The sequence below is a fragment of the Simochromis diagramma genome, unplaced genomic scaffold, assembly GCF_900408965.1.
Source record: "Simochromis diagramma unplaced genomic scaffold, fSimDia1.1 OVJJ01000321.1, whole genome shotgun sequence".
Lineage (NCBI taxonomy): Eukaryota > Metazoa > Chordata > Actinopteri > Cichliformes > Cichlidae > Simochromis > Simochromis diagramma.
In genome coordinates this window covers 802,696-822,982 of record NW_024386772.1, presented here as the reverse complement: position 1 = coordinate 822,982, position 20,287 = coordinate 802,696, and the positions used below count along the sequence as shown (strand labels likewise).

At 46.8% G+C, this 20,287-nt stretch overlaps 1 protein-coding gene across 1 annotated transcript; it reads left to right on the top strand.

Moving 5' to 3' along the window:
* The first annotated feature begins 1,102 nt into the window (after positions 1-1,102).
* On the top strand, positions 1,103-18,905 carry LOC120739545 (calpain-15-like). Its single transcript, XM_040041331.1, has 13 exons — positions 1,103-1,241; positions 3,083-3,270; positions 9,475-10,525; positions 10,811-11,019; positions 11,127-11,310; positions 12,309-12,532; positions 12,626-12,751; positions 14,640-14,792; positions 15,106-15,267; positions 15,654-15,874; positions 16,649-16,794; positions 17,042-17,220; positions 17,506-18,905. Exons 2-13 carry the CDS (start codon positions 3,110-3,112, stop codon positions 17,681-17,683), a joined length of 2,994 nt encoding a protein of 997 aa, XP_039897265.1. The 5' UTR covers positions 1,103-1,241; positions 3,083-3,109; the 3' UTR covers positions 17,684-18,905.
* Positions 18,906-20,287: the final 1,382 nt, after the last annotated feature.

The window sequence follows — 20,287 nt, the reverse complement described above, 5'->3', positions numbered from 1 at the left end:
TCCAATAGAATAAAGCTGCAGGTTTGGAAACAATATCTCTTTGAATAATTTGTCTAATACATTGATTTGTGGCTTTATCACTCAATAAAGGACAGATGTTACCGATGTACATGCTAGTGGGATTTAGTTCTGGAATAACACAATTTCTACCTTTAGGAGCAGACACCAATAACCTTCTCACCCCATCTGGAATTGCATCAAAAACTACAGCATATTCTCTTAGAGTGACAGGAAAATCATAAACAGACAAAAATTCCTTATAAGAAAATAATTGACCATTATCATTCAGTAACTGACTCACAAGTAAATTTTTTCTATCAACCCATTTAAAGCTCAGACAGATCACAGGCGCTTAAAGCGTGCAGTGACGTCACTTTTACTTATTAGAAAGAGTTTGAAGGGAGACGGTCCACTAAAGCACTGCAAGTAAAATCTGTCTTTCCAAGTAATGATCATTTACATTGTTTTTACTTTATAGGACACAAATGTAATATTCAACTGAATGAAAAAGAGTTGTAACAGGGGCAAAAATAATAATATTAACACGCTGTACCTCAGAAAAAAGAAAATATTCATTAATCCCATTATTTTTTAACAGCATGTTTTTCTTGTAAATATACAAAACATTTAAAATTCCTGATTACTGAGAGTTATAACCAAGCAGTAACGTGAAGCACCAAACCTGCAGTTTCTCTGACGTCCACTAGAGGCTCCAGCAATGAGTCAGTCCCCATAGACTCCAGTGTTAAAACTTTACAGCAGAACTACACGTTTACAGTCTGATATACAAGCTGATTGCATTATTAGGGGCGTGGCCGCTGCGACTGACAGGTGGATGGTGACACAGGCACTGAAATGTTCTGGGCGGTCCCAGAAACCAGGATGAATCTTTCTTGTCATTGCACTGAGGTACAGTTCATTTCTGTTTAGTGATAAATCAGATGAAATGTGGAATGAGGCCTTAACGTGGCTTCCTTCGCAGATTCCTACGCAAACGTTCAGCCTCCTCTCGGGGTTTAGTAATCTTCTTCTTGCTTTATTGGGATTTTATTTTGAAGGTGCGGAGAGGAAGTGGTTCTTCCTCCCCGCAGCTTGACGGTGGGGACCGCGAGGAGCTCGATGGTGACTGTGCACATCGCTGTGTGAATGACAGAGGATGCATGGAGGTCTCCGGCAGCTGGCAGCCACAGATCCGTGTCCTCCTCGGTGCAGCAGCGGCGGCAGCGGGCGTCCTCTCCGCGGTGAGTCTGCAGCTCTCCTCCGGGCTGCTCTTTGTTTTCATGCCTGCAGTCTCTCAGCCAGCCGCCAGCTGTACTGCAGGTACACCAGGTTACCTAAAGTCTGCATGTGAACTTCAGGTATCAGCAGGGAAGCCTCTGCAGTGAGGGACAGAGGGAGGCAGAGCAAACTGTCTCTGATCACTTCATTTAACAGCAGACATCTGCGGCTTTAACGCTCGGAGCGTATCTTTATCATTTAGTGATAAACACCAAGGAGGAGAGAGACAGTTTGAGAGCAAAGCTTTCTCTTCTGGGAATAAAATCGGAGGATTTTGGTAGAAGAGCGTGCAGCAGACTCTCAGTCAGCGTTCCGATCAGGAGCATCTGGATCTGGAGCTCCTGATCGTATCTGAAGTCCTTGTTCAAGGACACAACTGTGGAGCGAGCAGGAGCAGCTGGAGCCAGAGACACACTGATGAGTCTGATGAAGATGAAGCTGCTGACTAACATTTCATATAATCCTCCTCTGGTTTAAAACTGAAGTATGAGGATAAAAGTGATTTAGTTTAAAAATCTGTTAATAGTTAATAATAATCATAACATCACCCATTATTTAATTTTTCATGTATTACACATTTATCTTATCATAACGTAACGTAGTCTTCAGACGGCTCCAAACAACCAGTTTCACAGAGTTTTTTGAACTTTTGGATCTGCATGATGTCAGAGAGCAGACAAAAGCTCCACCCACCACCCGTTTAAATGTTGCAGTTGCCCTAAAAGGGGTGGGGCTAAATCTTGTTTCAAACAGAAGAACTGTGAATCATGCAAAGGTACTTAAACTTTCCAGCACAAACTCAGCCTGACGTGCTTACTGAGGTCATAAATCAACAACTTTATTCAAACTCATCGTTACAACAAGAGGAGCTGCCACCTGCTGGCCGTTACAAATAATGCACGATTAGAAAGCTTCAGCACTTTTTCCATCTTTTATTTTCAGCGCGACCAAAACCTCACAGTAAAACAAAGAAACGGTAATTACTTCATCCCTCCTTTACATGCTCAGCCGGCGTCTGTCCACTTATGCTCAGTAAGTAAGGGAGGGAGGCTAATGACGCGTTGCTATTCGTGAATGAAGCTAAATGTGATTTTCTCTCTGGGATAATCTTTCTCTTAATGGTGGAAGTGGTGAATGATTAGGTTTATAAGGATGGATCTGCATCAATCAAACGTGGCTTTTAAGTCCGCTGCAGAGTCATTCAGACTTTGCAAATATAATTTCTTTCTGAAGTCACTCGGAAAAGAGTTTAGAACCAAAATGTATGCACAGGAACTCCAGCCTGTTCTGAACACTCAGTTTATCGCAGCTTTCTCTACTCTTGGATCTGTATGATGTCATAGAGAGCACATATTCTGACCCACCTGCCGTTTAAACTTTTTTTTTTAATGATGAACAACCAATCAGAATAAAGATGTCTTAAAGGGGAGGGGCTTAAGCGCCTCCTTTCAGATAGGATGAACCGAGGGCTGCGGTGCGAGATAAAGAAGGATTATTTTGCTCTGTGTTTCATGCAAAGCTGCTGTAAAGCCCAACAATAAAAAGATGAATGAGCTTAATGGAGACACTTAAAGTTTTGTGACACTGGTCAGAAGTGACGCACAGAATCCCATCAGCAGTGCGTTCGGCCGGGTTAACGCTTCAGTCCCAGCAAACCAAAGGAAGAAGAAGCCTGAAGACGTGGAGGAGCTCGTGCACGTTAGCAGAGACGAGACAGTCAGTGAAAGCAGCAGCAGCACTGTGTTTGTGTTATTGTCCTCTGTGCATGCTCATGCCCCCTCTGCCTCCCCCTCTCTTTCATCAGGGCACTTCCACCTGAGCCAGCGGCATCATGGGAAGCTCCTCCTCCTCCCTCGCTGACGAGGCGGAGGACGATGCGGCGCCCCGGGGTGCAGCTCTGCCTCCCTCTCCCATCATGGGATGCCTGAGGAGCAGCCAAAGCACATTCCTCCCTCGGCAGCTTCCCAGACCGGGCCGGCACAGGGAGCGCAGGTGAGACGGGAAGGAGGCGTGGCCAAGACGTAACGATGAGATGAGAACGAGACCGTGGCTCTTTTTCAGTTTGTAATATCTGCAGTGTAATATCCTCTGCAGCGGTCCCACTTCTGCTCTGATTGTTTTTTATCAGCGAGCAGGTTTGTTTGTGCCTGCCGGTTTGCTGGGAATCAGAGCTGCAGATAATCAGCGCTGTGCAGCTCCACAGAGACCTGCAGAAACCAGAAGAGGCAGATTTAACCTCTCCTCATCCTCCAGGCTGTCGGCAAACACGGATCTTTGCTAGGCTGCATTTTAACCACTCCGCTAACGAGCAGAGCAGATTTAGTCTCTTACAAGCATTTAGTTCCTACAGCTGGGGGTGCAGGGTTAGGGGGTTAAAGTGCAAAGCCGACATGAAGAGCCCTGAATATGAGCTGTAAGCCCAGAGTCGGAGCGCAGGTGCCGCCCTTTAAACTGGCCGATGGTGAGCTAAAGGTTATCAGACCTGCTAACAATGTCTGTAACCCTCCAGGTGTTCAGTAACCATCAGCTTTACTCGATGTCCAGACCCGAGGTTGGAAATGGGGCCAAATCTAAAGTTGAAGATGTGAGTTTTACAGTCTGCCGGACCGAAGAAGAATCATTTTATTGTTTCTGGGGAAAAATAAGATAAATCGATCTTGAAAAAAGTGAAAATTGTCCTTCTGAGGTAACCGTCAGTTCCCAGCACAGGGTTTAACATGCTGTGTTCAGATGCTCGCCACAGAACACGTTAAACAGAATTTAGGTTTAAGTGGTTTAAAAAGGAAACGGGCCACAGAGTTGACGCTGTGTGGCCGTCTGATCACAATCATTACTAACCAGCTGGAACTATCCGATGTATATTTCTGATCTCGACCTCAAAGTCACCAAACCTTTCAACAATGTTGAAATGTCTGGGATGCAATCTGGAAGTTTGAATCCAAAGAAGCAAAAACAAGGGAGGAAAACCACAGGAAGCAAAGCGGAGACGCGAGGAGGCGCGAGGGGAATAGGACAGATGGGCAAAGCGTCGTCTGTGTTGGGAGTCAAACCCATAAAACGCTCAGCTCAAGGCTTCGATGTCACAGAGATGGACTCTGGAAGATGAACATTAAGATCAAAGGCGTGCAGCAGTCCAGACTGAAGAACTTCCTGTTGCACAGGGGGCGCTCTTACGCTCCTCCAGAATAAACCAATCTCTGTATTTGCAAATTTTCATCATGCTGTTGACAGAAGAGTTCAAGAAGTTCGAAATAGTTGAGTTTTTAGATTTCTCAGAGGTTTCTGCTGTAGTAAGATGCCACACGCTGCTTTACGGCATCTTCCACTTTGATTTGGGGCATGAAGCGAAGAGGCTGCCTCCAACCACCTCAGTCAGCTGCTTCTGCTGGGCTTTAGCTGCAGCGGGCACCATCCTGAATCATTAACCGACCAATCAGCACAGATTAGCAGAACGCTAAATGCTGATTACTGTTTAATTAGGAACCGAGAAAAAATGAAGCCATGTTATTTGAGTTCAGCTGGATCATTGATGCTGCATGTGTGGGGGCTAAAACGTGAATCCTAAATTGTTTTGTCCTCTGAGATTGATTCCCGCTCACCTAGGTCTATTTTCTCCCCGCTAAATTATCCAGCTTCTCCTGCAGCACATGCAGTAAACACACTCATACCATCCAGACACTGAGAGTACGTACACAAGCACCGACACACGGCTTCAGGAAACACACAACAAACAGAGAAGCACAGGAGACGAGAACAAAGGAGAAAAACATCTTCAAACCCGGCGTGACCAGAACAGCTGGATCCAGCACCACCACAGGTCTCCCAGCTGGTTTTATTAATGAGCGACTATAGTAAGGCTGAATCTATGTCCGTCGTTTAGACGTCACCGTGAATATTTCATGAATCGTTCGATATGAATCAAACCGCAGCCTTCCTTATTAATTATTACTGCATTTATGTCGAATAAACCACCGGCGCTCGGCTCACTGTGAGTCATCTTAGCCTTCGGGAGCCTCGGCCGGGAGTCGAGTTACTCGCTGACAGGAAATGGAGCGCTGATGGGGAAATCCCCGGTGGAAGAGCTGGTCTGAAGAAGCCCACTCAAGCTTTCCGCTGGGAATTCAGCTCAGCAGGCCACTGCACTCCCCGTCTGATGCACAGAGATCAAAATACCTTTCATAGATGTGGAGGAGAAGGAAAAGAGGCCGGCCGTGGCATCTGGAAACACACACAGCAGAACAGAAGAAGTTCCAGGGTTCTCCGAGGAATCGCCTCCTTAGAGCTGCAGGAAGTCCAGATCTCAGCAGGTTGTTCCATGATCCACAAAACAATCTGATTCAGGTTTAGAGCTGCCTGCACCTTCAGTGTTTCTCCTCCTTATTGAATGAAATGAAATCAGTTTTCTTAAATCATTTAAGAAAACTGAAATGAAATTATTTGAGATCAATAGCAGAGTACAGGAGTTGATAAGGCGCCAAAATAAAGTCAATAAGAGAAGTAAAAATTAAATTAAATAGAAGTGAAGAGCAGAAGTTAGACTGCTGCAGAATTTCATCATATCTGCAGCTCCGCCTTCTGTTACTACAGTAACCCCACAGCAGACATATGATGTCATTAAAAAGGCTCCAACAGCACAAACACGTCCAGTTCAGGTGAAGCTAGCAGACAGCTAGCAGCGACAGCCGCCTGTGTCACCATCAGTGTCGGGGAGTAACGGAGTACATGTACCAGCATTTAAAATACAAAATATGAGTAACTGTATTCTGTTACAGTTACAGTTGAAAAAGGTGGTATTCAGAATACAGTTACTTTGTTTAAATAAATGGATTACACGGCGGTCTTCTCCTGTTTCATATGTTCGGCTAAACCCTCTCTATTTTGGTATTTCCACGCCGGTGGAAACCCAGACAAACACGCATTAAGAGGCTCTAATGTCTGTGTCTCAGTCTCACGGCCCACGTCACCTCTACTTGCAGCCGCATAATGATGTGAAAAAATATTTATTTAAATATTTTTTTAATTATTATTCAAAAAATGATTTAATATGAAGGCAATAGCAGAGTGTTACATGCATCGCCCTAAAGCATGCAGCCTGATGGGCAGTGTAGTCCGTGCTGCAGGGAGAATGGACTGCTGTACCCGTCATGTGTCTGTGAGCGAGGAGGGAGAAAAAGGAAAAGTACGAGCTGTCACGGAGCAGAAACAGGAGCTGGAAGCATGTAAATATAATAATAACCACAGCAGCCAAGAAGAGAGCCTGACGAGCCCAGCTGTGAGTAAGCTATTAAGACTCGACTGTACGCTGTGTTCCTGTTTTCCTCTGAAACAATAAGTTCAGTTGCAGCAGCCTTTCAACGCTTCTCTCTGTCTCTCGCTAGCAAAGTTGACCCAGACAACAAAGTAAAGCTAGTTTTCAGCTACGAGCCCGACACAAACCCGACGTATTAGCCAGAGGTCCCTTTACTACGGTTCGGAGCCGCGGACCTGTTTTATATACGCGTGGAATAGTTTTCTATACGAGATCGCTGCAAAACGTGCAGCCTTACCTAATGTCCACCTACTGTTACTCATTTATATTAAGATTTAAACCTTAACCTTCAGTAACAGTAATAAATCACAGCAATAGTTCATTCATGTAGTTGTAAACAGCATGATAATATATTAAGTAATCCAAAGTATTCAGAATACGTTACTCTCATTGAGTAACGTAACGGAATACGTTACAAACTACATTTTGGGGCATGTAATCTGTAATCTGTAGTGGGATACATTTGAAAAGTAACCTTCCCAACACTGGTCACCATCCACCTGTCAGTCACAGAGGCCACGCCCCTAACCGTATAAACTTTAAGCCTTAATACAGTTGAAACAGGTGAGTTATAAAATCAGGTGTTATGAAGGAGGAAATGATCGACAGAGACCAATCAGTTTGTGTTTCAGGCTGTAAACATTTTTATTCCTGATGCAAAGTTTTAGCGTTTCTCAAACAATGTCATGAGACCATGCTGCACCAAAAACTTTGTGTTGATTGCTTTGGTCGTCATGGTTACGGCAGTTTTTCGCATTTGTCTGCAAATATTTGCTAACTGCTAGCCAAGCGACTCGCAGTTAGCTGTTCAGTGCAGCTCAAAGAGCAGCAGGAGGCTGTTTGCAGACGAGTTCAAACTACAGCCGCAGCAGTGTGCTGGCATCGAGGGTGGTTGCTGACAGCTCTCCGGGCCGTTCATTTGATCACATCCAACAAAACTTCTCAAAACCTGAGTGGGTGACTCACTTCTGGAGTCCCCAGTGGACGTCAGTGGAACTGCAGCCTTCACAGGTTGCAGGCCGTTTCCCTGCGTCGGTTCCTTTTTCAGCCGCTGTAATTTGCAGCTAAAAGGCTCTCATTGTGTCCGGATTATGAGAAACATTTCCAGGAAATTGGATCCATCCGTCACTTTGTGCAGCAGCTGTTTTGGGACTACTTCCATCTGATTTGGTTTAAATTGAGTTGAATGAATGAGCATACAGCATTTATCTGCATGGAAATATGGGCCGATGAACGCACAGGGGATCTGCAGAAAATGAGCACCTCCAACTTTTATGACCTTAGAAAGTTCTCATGTTTATATCTTGTCAGTAAAATTAACTCGGGGTTTTCTGTATTGCACAGCCTTCTGTGTGGGTAACGAGCAGCTTGTTTCTCAAGCACACAAACAGCAGAGGTTCTCACGAAGGCCGGTTGTTGATTAAAAGTGTGTTTTGTCCCGAGCGCGGCGTGCAGCAGCCGTCACCTGGCTCTTACAGACAGCTTGTTCTGCAGTAAATCCTTCAGGTCAGCTGTGCTGGAAGTTTCAGGCTTCATGCCAAACTACTTAGAAAAGTGCAGCCAGAAAATGTGGGCCAGCCTGAACACGGCTGTGACGCTGGCTCCCGAGGTCTCGTTCCTCCCTGGACACCAGGGTGCAGATTATCTGGGTCTGCTTTACAGCCGAGCATGAATCTGAGATTAGAACCGTGTTTTTATTCTATATTCACAAAGATGCTGAGCAGCCTGCTCGCGATGAAGCCGGCGTCAGGGAGGCAAAAGTGGAAGAGCAGATTTTGTTGTTTCATTTGCATATTCGTGCATTTTAATATTTTCCCTCCAGCACAGCAAAGGAAACTGTTATTCACTCACTCGTTTATATTTGGATTTCTTCTCATATTTTCAGGCTTTTTCTTCCATTTACGTCTCTCGGGTTTTCACAGATAAACACACTGAAGCTCGATGTGGCTGTGGTTTGCTTTTAGCAGATACTCACGGTGGAAATGTTCACCAGTGTCATGAAAAACACGGCAAAGTTTATCTAACATTTCCAGACATCATTCTTATCTCAATGAAGAAAATGTCTGAGAGTGATCAGCTACTCTGCTTATTTCAAGCTGTTCATTTAATTCTTGATCTCTAGATTCAAAATAATCCAATATGGAGGGCAGGGAGTGCAAAGATTAATATTTAAAATTAAACTAAACTTAACTAAATAAGAGGAAATAAATAAGTAAATTGTTATACAGTGTTCCCTCGCTATAATGCGGTTCACCTTTCGCGGCCTCGCTGTTTCGCGGAGTTTTTTGGGTGCAATTATGCTTTTTTTTTTTTTCTTACAGCGCATTGTATTGTCAGTTAAAGACACGCTGTATATGAATACTGCTGAAAAAAGCTGGAGAGGATGAGGACTCAAAGATGACGAAACATCATCCACCCAGGAGACGCTTTGACCAATATCTATTTTTAACAACTGGTGTTTGCTGATGGATTTTATTTGTAGGAATAATATATATTAATATATATTAGTCCGACTCATATGTTGATCGATATTAGCTTTTTGTCAATATATTAAATCTGCATTTGTAACGGCTGATAAATAAGAGTAAAGAAGAGACAATAGAAACACTCTTCAAACGTCTTATTAGTGTTGATGTTGCATAGTTTGTCCACCAGAGGGCGCTCTGCAACTTTTTTGTTTAGAATGCCTCAAAAAAGGAGTCAACAAGTAATTCATGACTTGTTGTAGCAATGAAACACGATTATTTTTTAGCTAAATTTTTATACTATATTGGTAAATCATCATAAATGGATTTTGATATCGATATCGGTCTCAATAATCTTACATCGGTCAGGTTCTGATGTTAATGTCCTCCCGTTTGATCACATGACTCCGTTTCTCTCTGTAGTTTCTCCTCTGGATCGATGCCCATCCAGAGGAGTCAGTGGGCGTGCGGCTGCTGCACTTTCCTCAACGCCGCCGGCGCCCCCCGCTGCTCCATCTGTGAAGCTCCTCGGCAGGGACCCGATGCCCGGTGGATGTGGCCCGGAGCAAGCAGAGAGGACGACGGTTGGGCGTGCCCACGCTGCACACTGGCGAACTCCCCTGACAGCCTGGCCTGCAACCTCTGCGGCTACGCCAGGGCGTCCGCGGAAGCCCAGCCCCGGCCTCAGCGCTCCAGCAGCTGCTCCGGCCCCCTCAGGATGTCCTGGACGGAGACGTGCCGACCCCAGAGCAGGAAGCAGCCCGGAGACGCCGACAAAAGCAGCCTGGCATGGGAGTGCTCGAGGTGCACGCTGCAGAACACGCCCACCTCTATGTCCTGTTCGGCCTGCGGTGGACCCCGCAAACTGTCCCTCCCTCAGATCCCGGCCGAGGCGCTCCTCGTGCCCGACGTCTGCGAGGATCACGGAGCACGGCGGGCCGAACCTGCAGCGGCGGCGCTCTCGCTATCGATTTCCGCCCGAGGGGAGAGTTTACATGCAGAAGCTTTGCATCCGAACACCTCCTCCGTGCTGACTGCGCCCCCTGCTGGCCACAACAATCCAGTGCCCTGCAGCCGCAGAGAGGTGCCCCCTCCAGATGTTGGCCTCAGCCAGGCTCAGAGCACGTCTTCTCCCTCCATCCTCGCTGTGTCCCATCCCTCCACCCAGCCGGAGCTGCTGGCCGGCAGGAGACTCAGCATCCTTAAAGAAGAGATGTCCCCGTTGTCACCTGCATCAGACGCCTCCATGTCATTCTCGCTCGCTGTGAACAGGATGGAGGAGTGGGCGTGTCCGGCGTGCACACTCATAAACCGGCTGGAGTCCAAACACTGCCAGGCCTGCCACACCCCTCAGCAGCTAAAAGCAGAATTGTTCCCAAGGAGAAAGGAGAGCCGGCTGGTGGAGGCGCTGCGGCAGAGCGACGAGGGCACGGCCAAAGAGCTGTGGGAGAACATCGTCAGCTTCTGCAGAGAGGTGCGTTTAAAGCACACACTCACCTTTAAATTTAAGGTAGAAACAAGAGTTTATGCTGATGTTACTTCACTATCGTGGAGGTGGACTGACAGTCTTCCTCAGAGCCAAAACGACCTCCACCCAGAGTGCAGAGCAGCCTGAACTTCACTGTGTTCAGCTCTGGATCTGCACCAGAACCTCCGACATTAACGAGAAAAATTAAACGGGTTAAACAGCAGATGAAGGATGGAGGAGTGGGCGTGTCCGGTGTGCACATCTCATTGCATCGTCTTCTTCTTCTCCCAGAACGCGGTGACGTTTGTGGACGACAGTTTCCCTCCTGGTCCAAAGTCCGTCGGCTTCCCGTTGGACGACAGCGTCCAGCATCGGGTCAAGAAGTGGCTTCGTCCACAGGAAATCAGCTGTGCCGCCTTCAGAGACCGCGGCGTGAAGTGGACCGTTTTCCGCACGCTGCGTCCATCCGACATCCTGCAGGGGCTTCTGGGTAACTGCTGGTGAGCTGATTATGCTGTCACAGAGTTTATTATTGATTATTATTCCCAGGATTTATTTCTGGATGATTGTTTAAGCACATTAAAGGAAGGCTGTGTTCGGAGAGCAGGTTCCTGAGCGCCTTGGCTGTTCTGGCGGAGCGGCCGGAGCTGGTGGAGAAGGTGATGGTGACCCGCTTGCTGTGCGCAGAGGGAGCCTATCAGGTGCGTCTGTGCAAAGACGGCTCGTGGACGACAGTGCTGGTGGACGACATGCTGCCGTGCGACGAGAGCGGCCACCTCCTCTTCTCTCAGGTGAAATTGTTCACGTGATGTGTGGTTGGTGTTGGAAAAAGGTCTCAGCTCAAAACACGGGGAAAAGTCCAGAGTTTTTCAAGGTAACTCTATTTATACCCAAAAGCAAGGTAAATTTGCTTTACAGAAAAATGACAGCATTTGGCATCCCTTCAAAAAAAAAAACACACACATACCTAATAAAGATATAAACCTCACTGTAGCACATATATAGTAATTTAATATCTCGAATCAAAAACAGTTCTTATTTAATTCAGTGACAGCAATGGGGACAAAGCTATTTTTATAACGCTTTGTCCTGCATCTCGGAAATAGAAACCTCCGTCCTGAGGAAAGAAGCTGAAATTCACCCCTTAGAGGATGGGAACCATTTTTAAGGATTGGTAAAGCCATCCTCTGTACCTGCTTGGAGCACAGGGAGGCTAAACAAGACTCCCATCTTTAAGTTATCCTCTTCTTCCTTTGTACTCTGCGGCGCCACCCAGTGGCCTGAATTACACCTTACACAGTGAATTACACATTAAATTGCAATGCAATTTAATGTGTAATTTACATTGCAGAATTCAGCTTCACCACCAGAGGGCAGCGTTTTATTACTGCCTGAGTTCGGATGTTTTATCTGTGGAAGAATATCCTTTAGATTTTTTACAGGTTTCGACTGCAGTAAAATAATTTCTGTCCACCACACCGTACTTCACGGCATTTTGAGTTCAGGCATCAAATGAGCAGCAGTTAGCTAACAGGTGTTTTATCTCTTGGAGTAGGTGAAGAAAACTATCCCTGGATTACTTTAATACTTTAATGCATCTTAGAATTTGGAGGTTTCTAATGGAAGTCCTGACGTGTCCACTCTCAGGTCCTGTTAGCCTGCTTTTGTCAGTAATGATGAGATCAGGATCAGGAACAGGCTTCGGGTTCTCTGATTAGCTGTGAGCACATATGTGCACTTCCTCTTCTCGTCATCATGTTAAAGCTTTGATCCTCTCCATCCTCCCCAGGCCCAGAGGAAGCAGCTGTGGGTGGCTCTGATTGAAAAGGCTCTGGCCAAGCTCCACGGTTCCTACTTTGCTTTGCAAGCCGGCCGCGCCATCGAGGGCCTCTCCACCCTGACCGGGGCCCCCTGCGAGTCGCTGGCCCTTCAGGTCAGTGCCACCAACCCCAAAGAGGAGCCCATCGACACGGACCTGATCTGGGCCAAGATGCTGAGCTCCAAAGAGGCCGGGTGAGAAGTTTGTGGGAAGGTTGAAGCGCTCTGAGAGGACGGAGCTGTTTCTTTAAGCTCGGTTAACCCCGCCTCTGTCCGTGCTGCTGTTAGGTTCCTGATGGGGGCGTCCTGCGGTGGAGGTAACATGAAGGTGGACGACGCGGAGTACGAGTCTCTAGGTTTACGTCCGCGACACGCGTACTCTGTGCTCGATGTGCGGGACGTTGACGGCCACAGGTGAGGCTTCGAGGTCGCTCCGTTGGTTACCGTTCTCGTTATCACTGCTCCTGGTTAGCGTTAGCTGGATACTCATTATAGTTTAGTAAAAATAATAATAACAATAATAATACATTTTATTTAAAAATAGCGCCTTTCAGAGCACCCAAGGACACTGTACAACAAATAAAAGAGATATATTTAAAAGAAAACAGAAACTGGAAATATGCACAATAATAAGAGTAACAGGTAAAAGTTAAGAGCAGAGGTTTAAAAAACATGAACACAGAAGCTGAGAAACCTGCAGATCCTCCAGCAGAGAGTCATAGTTTACAGCCTGATGCTCAAACTGATTGAATGATAAAATATCTATAACTCACCTGTTTGAATTGGATTAAAGCTGAGTTTAGCGTTAATAGGGGCGTGGCTTCTTTGACTGACAGGTGGATGGGCGTTTGTCCCCCTCAGTAAAAACAGGAAAGACTTCCTTCCATATATGGTGTTGGAAACCTGGTGCCTGGTTTTGGAGTTTTTCCATAAACAACGTTTCAAACATAAATTAATGCAGAAAAATTCACCACAAATCAAAGAAGCCCCGCCTACTCAGCTCCACCCTCTCGTCCACATACAGTCATTCTGTGTCCAAAACACTGACGGTCAGACAGACCCGCTGATGACATCACTCTCTGAGTCTCTGCTTGAAGTTAACAGTTACAAAGTCGACCAAAGAGACGCAGGGCGGAGACAAAGAGACGCCACAAGACCGAAAAGGAGACGCAAAGCAAACTGAGCGCAGAACAAAGTGCAGCAGGGAGTCGAACACCCGGCCACACGACGTGAAACCTGACCACACACACGAGCGCACATCCATCCTGAACAGACACAAATAAGAGCAGCAGAGACAAACTGCACAAACAGCAGAGACTCGATGTCTGCAGTCGTGTGCCTCCATCAGTCAGAGTGACTTGCTCCTGCGTGGGACAGGCGGGGGTGTTTTCTCCAAGTCTGAGCCCGGAGGCTCTGCTCTTATCATCCATCAAAACTCCCACAGTATAAATGCAGCAGGTCTGCAGACGAGCGCTGCCTTAAGGACACATTCAGAGAACAAATGTTCCTCTCAGCGTGACTCCATTAACCGCTTCATCATTCACACGCATACAGGATGTTTCCTCAAACCTACAGCGGCGACTGCTGCGAGCTACAGGGAGGAGGATCCGCAGGAGGAGGTGGCAGCAAGAGAAACCCTCGAGGGAACGGGAGGCTGATTACTCACAAACGGATGTTTTTCTGTCGGTGGGGTTGGAGGTGGAGTCTGCAGACGCTTGAAAAAGTTTGAAAGAACAGCTCTGAGATGTCTCCGTGGGCGTCAGACCCATCTCATTAACCCAGCAGCGTGAACATTTAGAAGACGTGAAACACATACTGCACATCACTCTGTGAGTCATCAGCATCTTCTTCATCGTACTCCTCGAAAAATTTCGAACCGCCTCTGACTGTGTGCACGAAGCAGTGATGAAGAGCAAATGTTCACGCATCTTTAAGCTTTTATTAAGCGAGGAGCTGCATACACACTAAATCTGTTCAATTCAATTTTATTCATACGGCGCCAAATTACAACAACAGTCCCCTTCAAAACGCTTTATATTGTAAGGTAGACCCAACAATCCTATGACCCCCTGTGAGCCAGCACTCGGTGACAGTGGGAAGGAAAAACTCCCTTTTAACAGGAAGAAACCAGGTGGAGGAAGCAGTGAAATCTGGCACTTCCAGCTGGTTTTAAACCGTATAACCTGCTCCAGACCAGGTCACATGTTCAGCACCAGTTACCATGGTGATATAGCCAGGTTATAAAGGCTCGCCAAATCTGACTTTAAGCTAGCGAGCCTGTTAATCCCATTGTGTGTGTCAGGTTACTGCAGCTGAGGAACCCGTGGGGTCGCTTCTCCTGGACCGGAGCCTGGGCGGACGACTGGTCAGACTGGCCTCCGCAGCTGAAGAGGGAGCTGTGCGCCCAGCGAGCCGAGGACGGCCTGTTCTGGATGGACTTCTGGGATTTCACCAGGTGACGGCAGCAGCGTGTTTTTGATGTCTGCGTTAGTTTTAGTCCCGGTCTGAGCAGGAAGACCTAAAAACAGAAGAAAACTTTACTCAGATGTGGGAAAAACAAAGAGTTCATTTATGACAAATGACAGAATATAAAGTGTTCATTAACATCCACCCTGCCTGCTCTCTCTGCCCTCTTGTGCGTTGCTTTGTGTAATCTGTGACTGTAAAGTCGTCCTAACTCTCCTGCTAAAGGCTCTCTGGTGACCTGCAGAGTAAAGAAAAGCATCAAAACGCTGAACAAAAACAGACTCGCTGTTCTCTCCTGTCAGGTACTTTGACTCCGTGGACATCTGTAAGATCCACTCAGACTGGCAGGAGGTTCGAGTCCCCGGCGTTTTCCCCCGAGCCGCCGACGTCCCCGTGTCGGTGGTGTCGCTCACGGTGCTGGAGAGGACGGCCATGGAGCTGGCTTTATTCCAGCAGGGCAGCAGGTAGGACGCGCACCTGTGCGGCTTTTCATAACGTCACCGCTGTCACCTGAGCACCACAGAGGCGGCTCGCCCGTAGGAGAGACGATGCTGGCTGAAACGCCTCCACTTTGTACCTACATACAGCTTTGGTAGCAGAATCCTCGACGAGTCCATGGTGATCTGTGTTCATTTGTGCTTTTGAAATGCACAGAGAAAAAACGAATAATATAAAAATGTCCAAACAAAAGCAGAAAGTAAATAAACAGAAAAAACAGGTTAAGTGTCAGAAATAAATTAAACATGTTTCACAAAAACAATTAAAAGCAGATGAGACAGAAAAAGTAAGTAAAGATAAATAAACGTCAGCGATGAAGTAAAGATGGTGAAATAAAAGAGCCGTGTTTCAGGCGCTGGGACACGGCAGAGAGCCACCTGCTGGATCTGTGCGTGCTGGTGTTTCGGGTCGCCTACGACAGCGCCGGCACGCTGACGCTGGGCCGCCTGCTGGCTCACAGCCGCCGCTCGGTGAGGAGGTTCGTGGGCTGCGATGTCATGCTGGAGCCGGGCGAGTATGCCGTCCTCTGCTGCGCCTTTAACCACTGGCACAGCTGCATCACCGAGGGCGGAGGTGAGGACACGAGCACTCAATCTCCATGATGATTCTATATTTTGCAGCCAAAATGTGTCTTCTTTAAAAAGTGTTTTTACTCCAAAGGAGTCGGAGCTGGAAGATGATCCTGGTAGAAAATGTAGTTTAAATGGAGCTTCAACTGGTTCTGAGCAGACACATATCCCCCACATGCTGGTTAAAGCCCTGAAAGTTTACCCAGAATGCACTTTTTAAAGTTCTGGGGTTCGGCTGCTGAACAAAAAGCAGACTGCACCGTGGAGTGGACGTGAAGTTGGTTTCATTGCAGAGCTTAAATCTGTTTTCCAGCCCTGACAGTTTTGTGGCGATGGCTCCTGCACTCATCAGGTCATTAAGACTCAAAATGCAAGAAAAAGCTGAATTTTAGCCCCTCAGTGCAGAGGATCCATGTAAATGCTGCATGAACTCATTAAAGAGTTCAAAAGAGGTCAGGGGGAAACTGACTCAGAGGGAAACTGACTCAGGGGGAAACTGACTCAGAGGGAAACTGACTCAGGGGGAAACTGACTCAGGGGGAAACTGACTCAGAGGGAAACTGACTCAGGGGGAAACTGACTCAGAGGGAAACTGACTCAGGGGGAAACTGACTCAGAGGGAAACTGACTCAGGGGGAAACTGACTCAGAGGTAAACTGACTCAGGGGGAAACTGACTCAGGGGGAAACTGACTCAGGGGGAAACTGACTCAGGTGTACCTGAAGCGTCGCAGCAGGCGTTACACCGTCATCAGTGAGCCGCTGTTGTACTGTTTCAGTGAGCTGCAGCAGGTCGGAGGCGCCTGGCTACGTGCTGGCAGTCTACAGCTCCAGACTGGTGATGGTGGAGCAAGTGACGGCCTCCAGCACCACCATCGCCGACGCCATCATCCAGCTGGCAGAAACCAAAGGCGAGCGGCACGAGGTGAGAGAGTCTGAGAGCTTTGAAACACGTTTGTCACCTCTGACGTCCTCAAAGACTGAAACTCATTCAGACGTGTGGAGTTCATTCAGTATTTATGAGCTCTTAAATCTCTCGTCTTCATTTCATCGCTAACAATTTCAAATCGACTTCATTCATCATTAAACAACATCCACCCTGACATTAACAGGAAGTCTCTTTCATTGCTTCAAACTTTGACCTGTAATGGAGAATCACTGTTGTGTGTCAGGGTCGGGAGGGGATGACCTGTTACTACCTGACCCACGGCTGGGCGGGGCTTATCGTCATGGTGGAGAACAGGCACCCGAGGCATCACCTGCACGTGTCCTGCGACTGCAGCGACAGCTTCAACGTGGTGTCGACGCGCAGCAGCCTGAAGACCATCGACAGCATCCCTCCTCTGCACAGGTGCGCCGCACGCCGAGCCTCACGCTCCCACCCGGGAACGCCGCGACATTTCAGCACAACTTTCAAAACGCCGCTGTACTTCATACACACTTAAATCCCAGCTGAGACCTGTTTGTAGTGGGACGCACCGAGACACGCGCCACCGTCCACAAACCTGTGGATCTGACTCTATCAGGAAATAGTCACAACTCAATTATGTGTTAATATTTGATTTCCTCGCTCTGAGAAAATAAAGGGGCGGAGCATGTTTGTACACCTGTGACTCGGCCTGTGTTTGTCTCTCAGACAGGTGCTTGTGGTTTTGTCTCAGCTGGAGGGGAACGCTGGGTTCTCCATCACGCACAGACTGGCTCACCGGAAGGCCGTCCAGGCCTCTCTGGGGAACTGGAGCCCCTCGAAGGCGACGCACAGTCCGGCTCTGAGCCCCGAGACCGCAGGTCTGCACCGGCCTCGGCCGCTATGACGAGCCGGGAGGAAGCGTGTCGATGGACACAGGAACTCATCGGACCGCTGCCTTGATAGAGAACAGGGTTATTTCCCACGGACACCGAGTCTGTTAGAGTCAGAGCTCCTCATCGGCAGAAGTTATCAAAGTGAGGCTGAAAGAAAACAGGGTTAACATCAGAAACCACTTTAATTCTCCTTAAATCTAAGTTTAAACCAGTCTGAGATTACTTTAAACTGAATTTAATTAAGATGAAATTCTTTTTCTACGAACTGTTTAAGGACCAGAGTTCACACATCATCTGTCATCACCAGAATAACACGCCACGTCTGATTGGATGACACGAACAGAGATGGCGACGCGTCACACAGCGACGTGACGGCTCGTCAGAGCGCGGACGAGCTCAATAAGTCGGTTTCTCTTTCTTACAGATGTGGAACAGATGTTCCAAAGGTTCAGACATCATGTTGCTGTTAATCCCATCTGTTGGTTTGAAATGGAAGCAGCCCTCCCATTGGCTGGTTCACATTTGGTAAAAGGATGAGTATTTACTCTTTACTCTACAGACTAATTGCAATCATTCATCCACAGACTTGTTTTTTTATTCTTTAGTTTTAAATATTTACGTAGCTTCACATCTGGAGCAGCCAGGGATGAACCACAGGCCTGAGGAGCAGGTGTACCTCCTGACTTCAGTGGGAGTTTCTGTAGCCTGTCCGATCGATCTGTGTTATTATTTCAGAGGTTGAAGCATTTGTCTCTTCACAGATCTTTAAATGTCTCCTGCTCATTTCTGCCTCCATAGTTTTAATCTTGGACCTTCTTTATCGGCTGCTGACTCTTCGTGCAGCCGTTTGAGTTTCTGTCCCTTCAAGGCCCTACTGCCTTTACAGCCGTTTTGTTTCTCATTGGCCAGCTTCTGTAAGCCTGCAGAGGGGCAGCACTTAGTGTCTGTGAGCTGTGCTGTTCCTGTAGCAAAGGGAGAAGCTGCATGAGAGCCAGTTTCCCGTCTGCAGGGATGAAGCTTCTTCTTTTAAGCCAGTCTAGAAGTTAGTGCCGTCGCAGCTCCTTCAACATAAAAGCACGCTGTAACCTTTTCTTCTTCTTCTTCTTCTGGATTATTGCAGGAAATTGTCTCAGTGTGAAATGCTATTTAATACCTTCCCTTTTTATCACTACAAACTGACACTACGTTTGTGAGCAAGCGGTCACGATCAACCTGTGAATGTTCACCTGTAAGGCGGGATTCACACCTGCATGCTGCTCCAACACTTGAAGGTGGAGCTCCTGATTGCTCTCTGCTTTGACTCCAACATTTTGATGCTACTCCCTCAGGATTTCCATATTGTGATTTCATTGGCTAGTGGCAGCACTGGAGTATTTGCATAAGCATGTCTTGATTGGCTGACACCAGGTGAAGCTCGAAACACCTCCGTGTGAATCCTGCCTAACATCTGAAAGTGAAGGTCAGAAATTTGGTTTCAGTTTTATCTACATAACACCAAACAACAACAGCCACCCCAGGTACTTTGTATTGTAAGGTAGAGACTCTACAATAATACAGAGAAAACTCCAACAATCAGATGAGCAAGGACTTTGGCGACAGTGGGAAGGAAAAACTCCCTTTTAGCAGGAAGAAACGTCCAGCAGAACCAGTTTCATCTGCTCTGACCTCATAGTTGCACAGAGTTTAAATTAAATTTTGAATTTAGTCTAAAGTAACACGTTTTTGGGTTTTTTTGGGGTTTTTTTGCCCAACTCTGATTGGATGAGCTGGACCTGCAGGTGTCTCCCAGCTCAGGTGTCTGTTAACATTTTGACTTCTGCCTTGGGAGTCGCAGAGAAGTGAACCCGGAGCCGCACACCCCCCAGAAACACCACATTTAGAGCAGAAATCACACGATGCACTTTATCCGTCACATCAGAGTGTGTTCAGGTCCACGCTGTCTTTGCTGCAACCACTGACACGTGATTGGAGGGCAGCCGTGGAGATGACATGGTGTCTGCGTGATGTTTGAATGTTGTGTTTTAGAGTCACAGCGCAGAGCTGCTGTGTGAAGCATTAGCACTTTATCAACTGTATGCTGGAGTCTCTTTTATTTTGAAGGACGTGTAGGAAACAGTTTTATTCTCGTGGATTTAAAACTACCATCGTGTTGACAGAATGAAAACTATGCAAATGTTTGAAAGCTGTCTTTATGCTTCAGAAAAACAAGTCGAGCTCTCTATCTGCAGCTTCTCTTCTCTGATAGCAGGGTGAAAATAGACGTGTATGCATTCTGATGTGGTTAGTGTTACACTGAAGCTTTTTAAACGTTCAGGTTGACTTTTACTCCGTATTCTGTTCGCTCAGTAGCTACTTTAATATAAAGTTTATATACTGTATGCATAGCAGTATGAATGTAAATAACAATAGAAAAAATATGCGGGTGAACTGAAGGAAATAAACATTTGAAAGTTTTCACATCTTCGTTTTTTCATTTTTTGAGACGCAATCAGCAGAAAAGTCTTTTAATGCAGTATTTCACAATAAACAGTTGCATGGCCCTTTACAGTGTGGAGAATTAAATACACAGAATTACCTAGAGTTCTTTTTTATAATTCGTGAGTGCACTAACACCC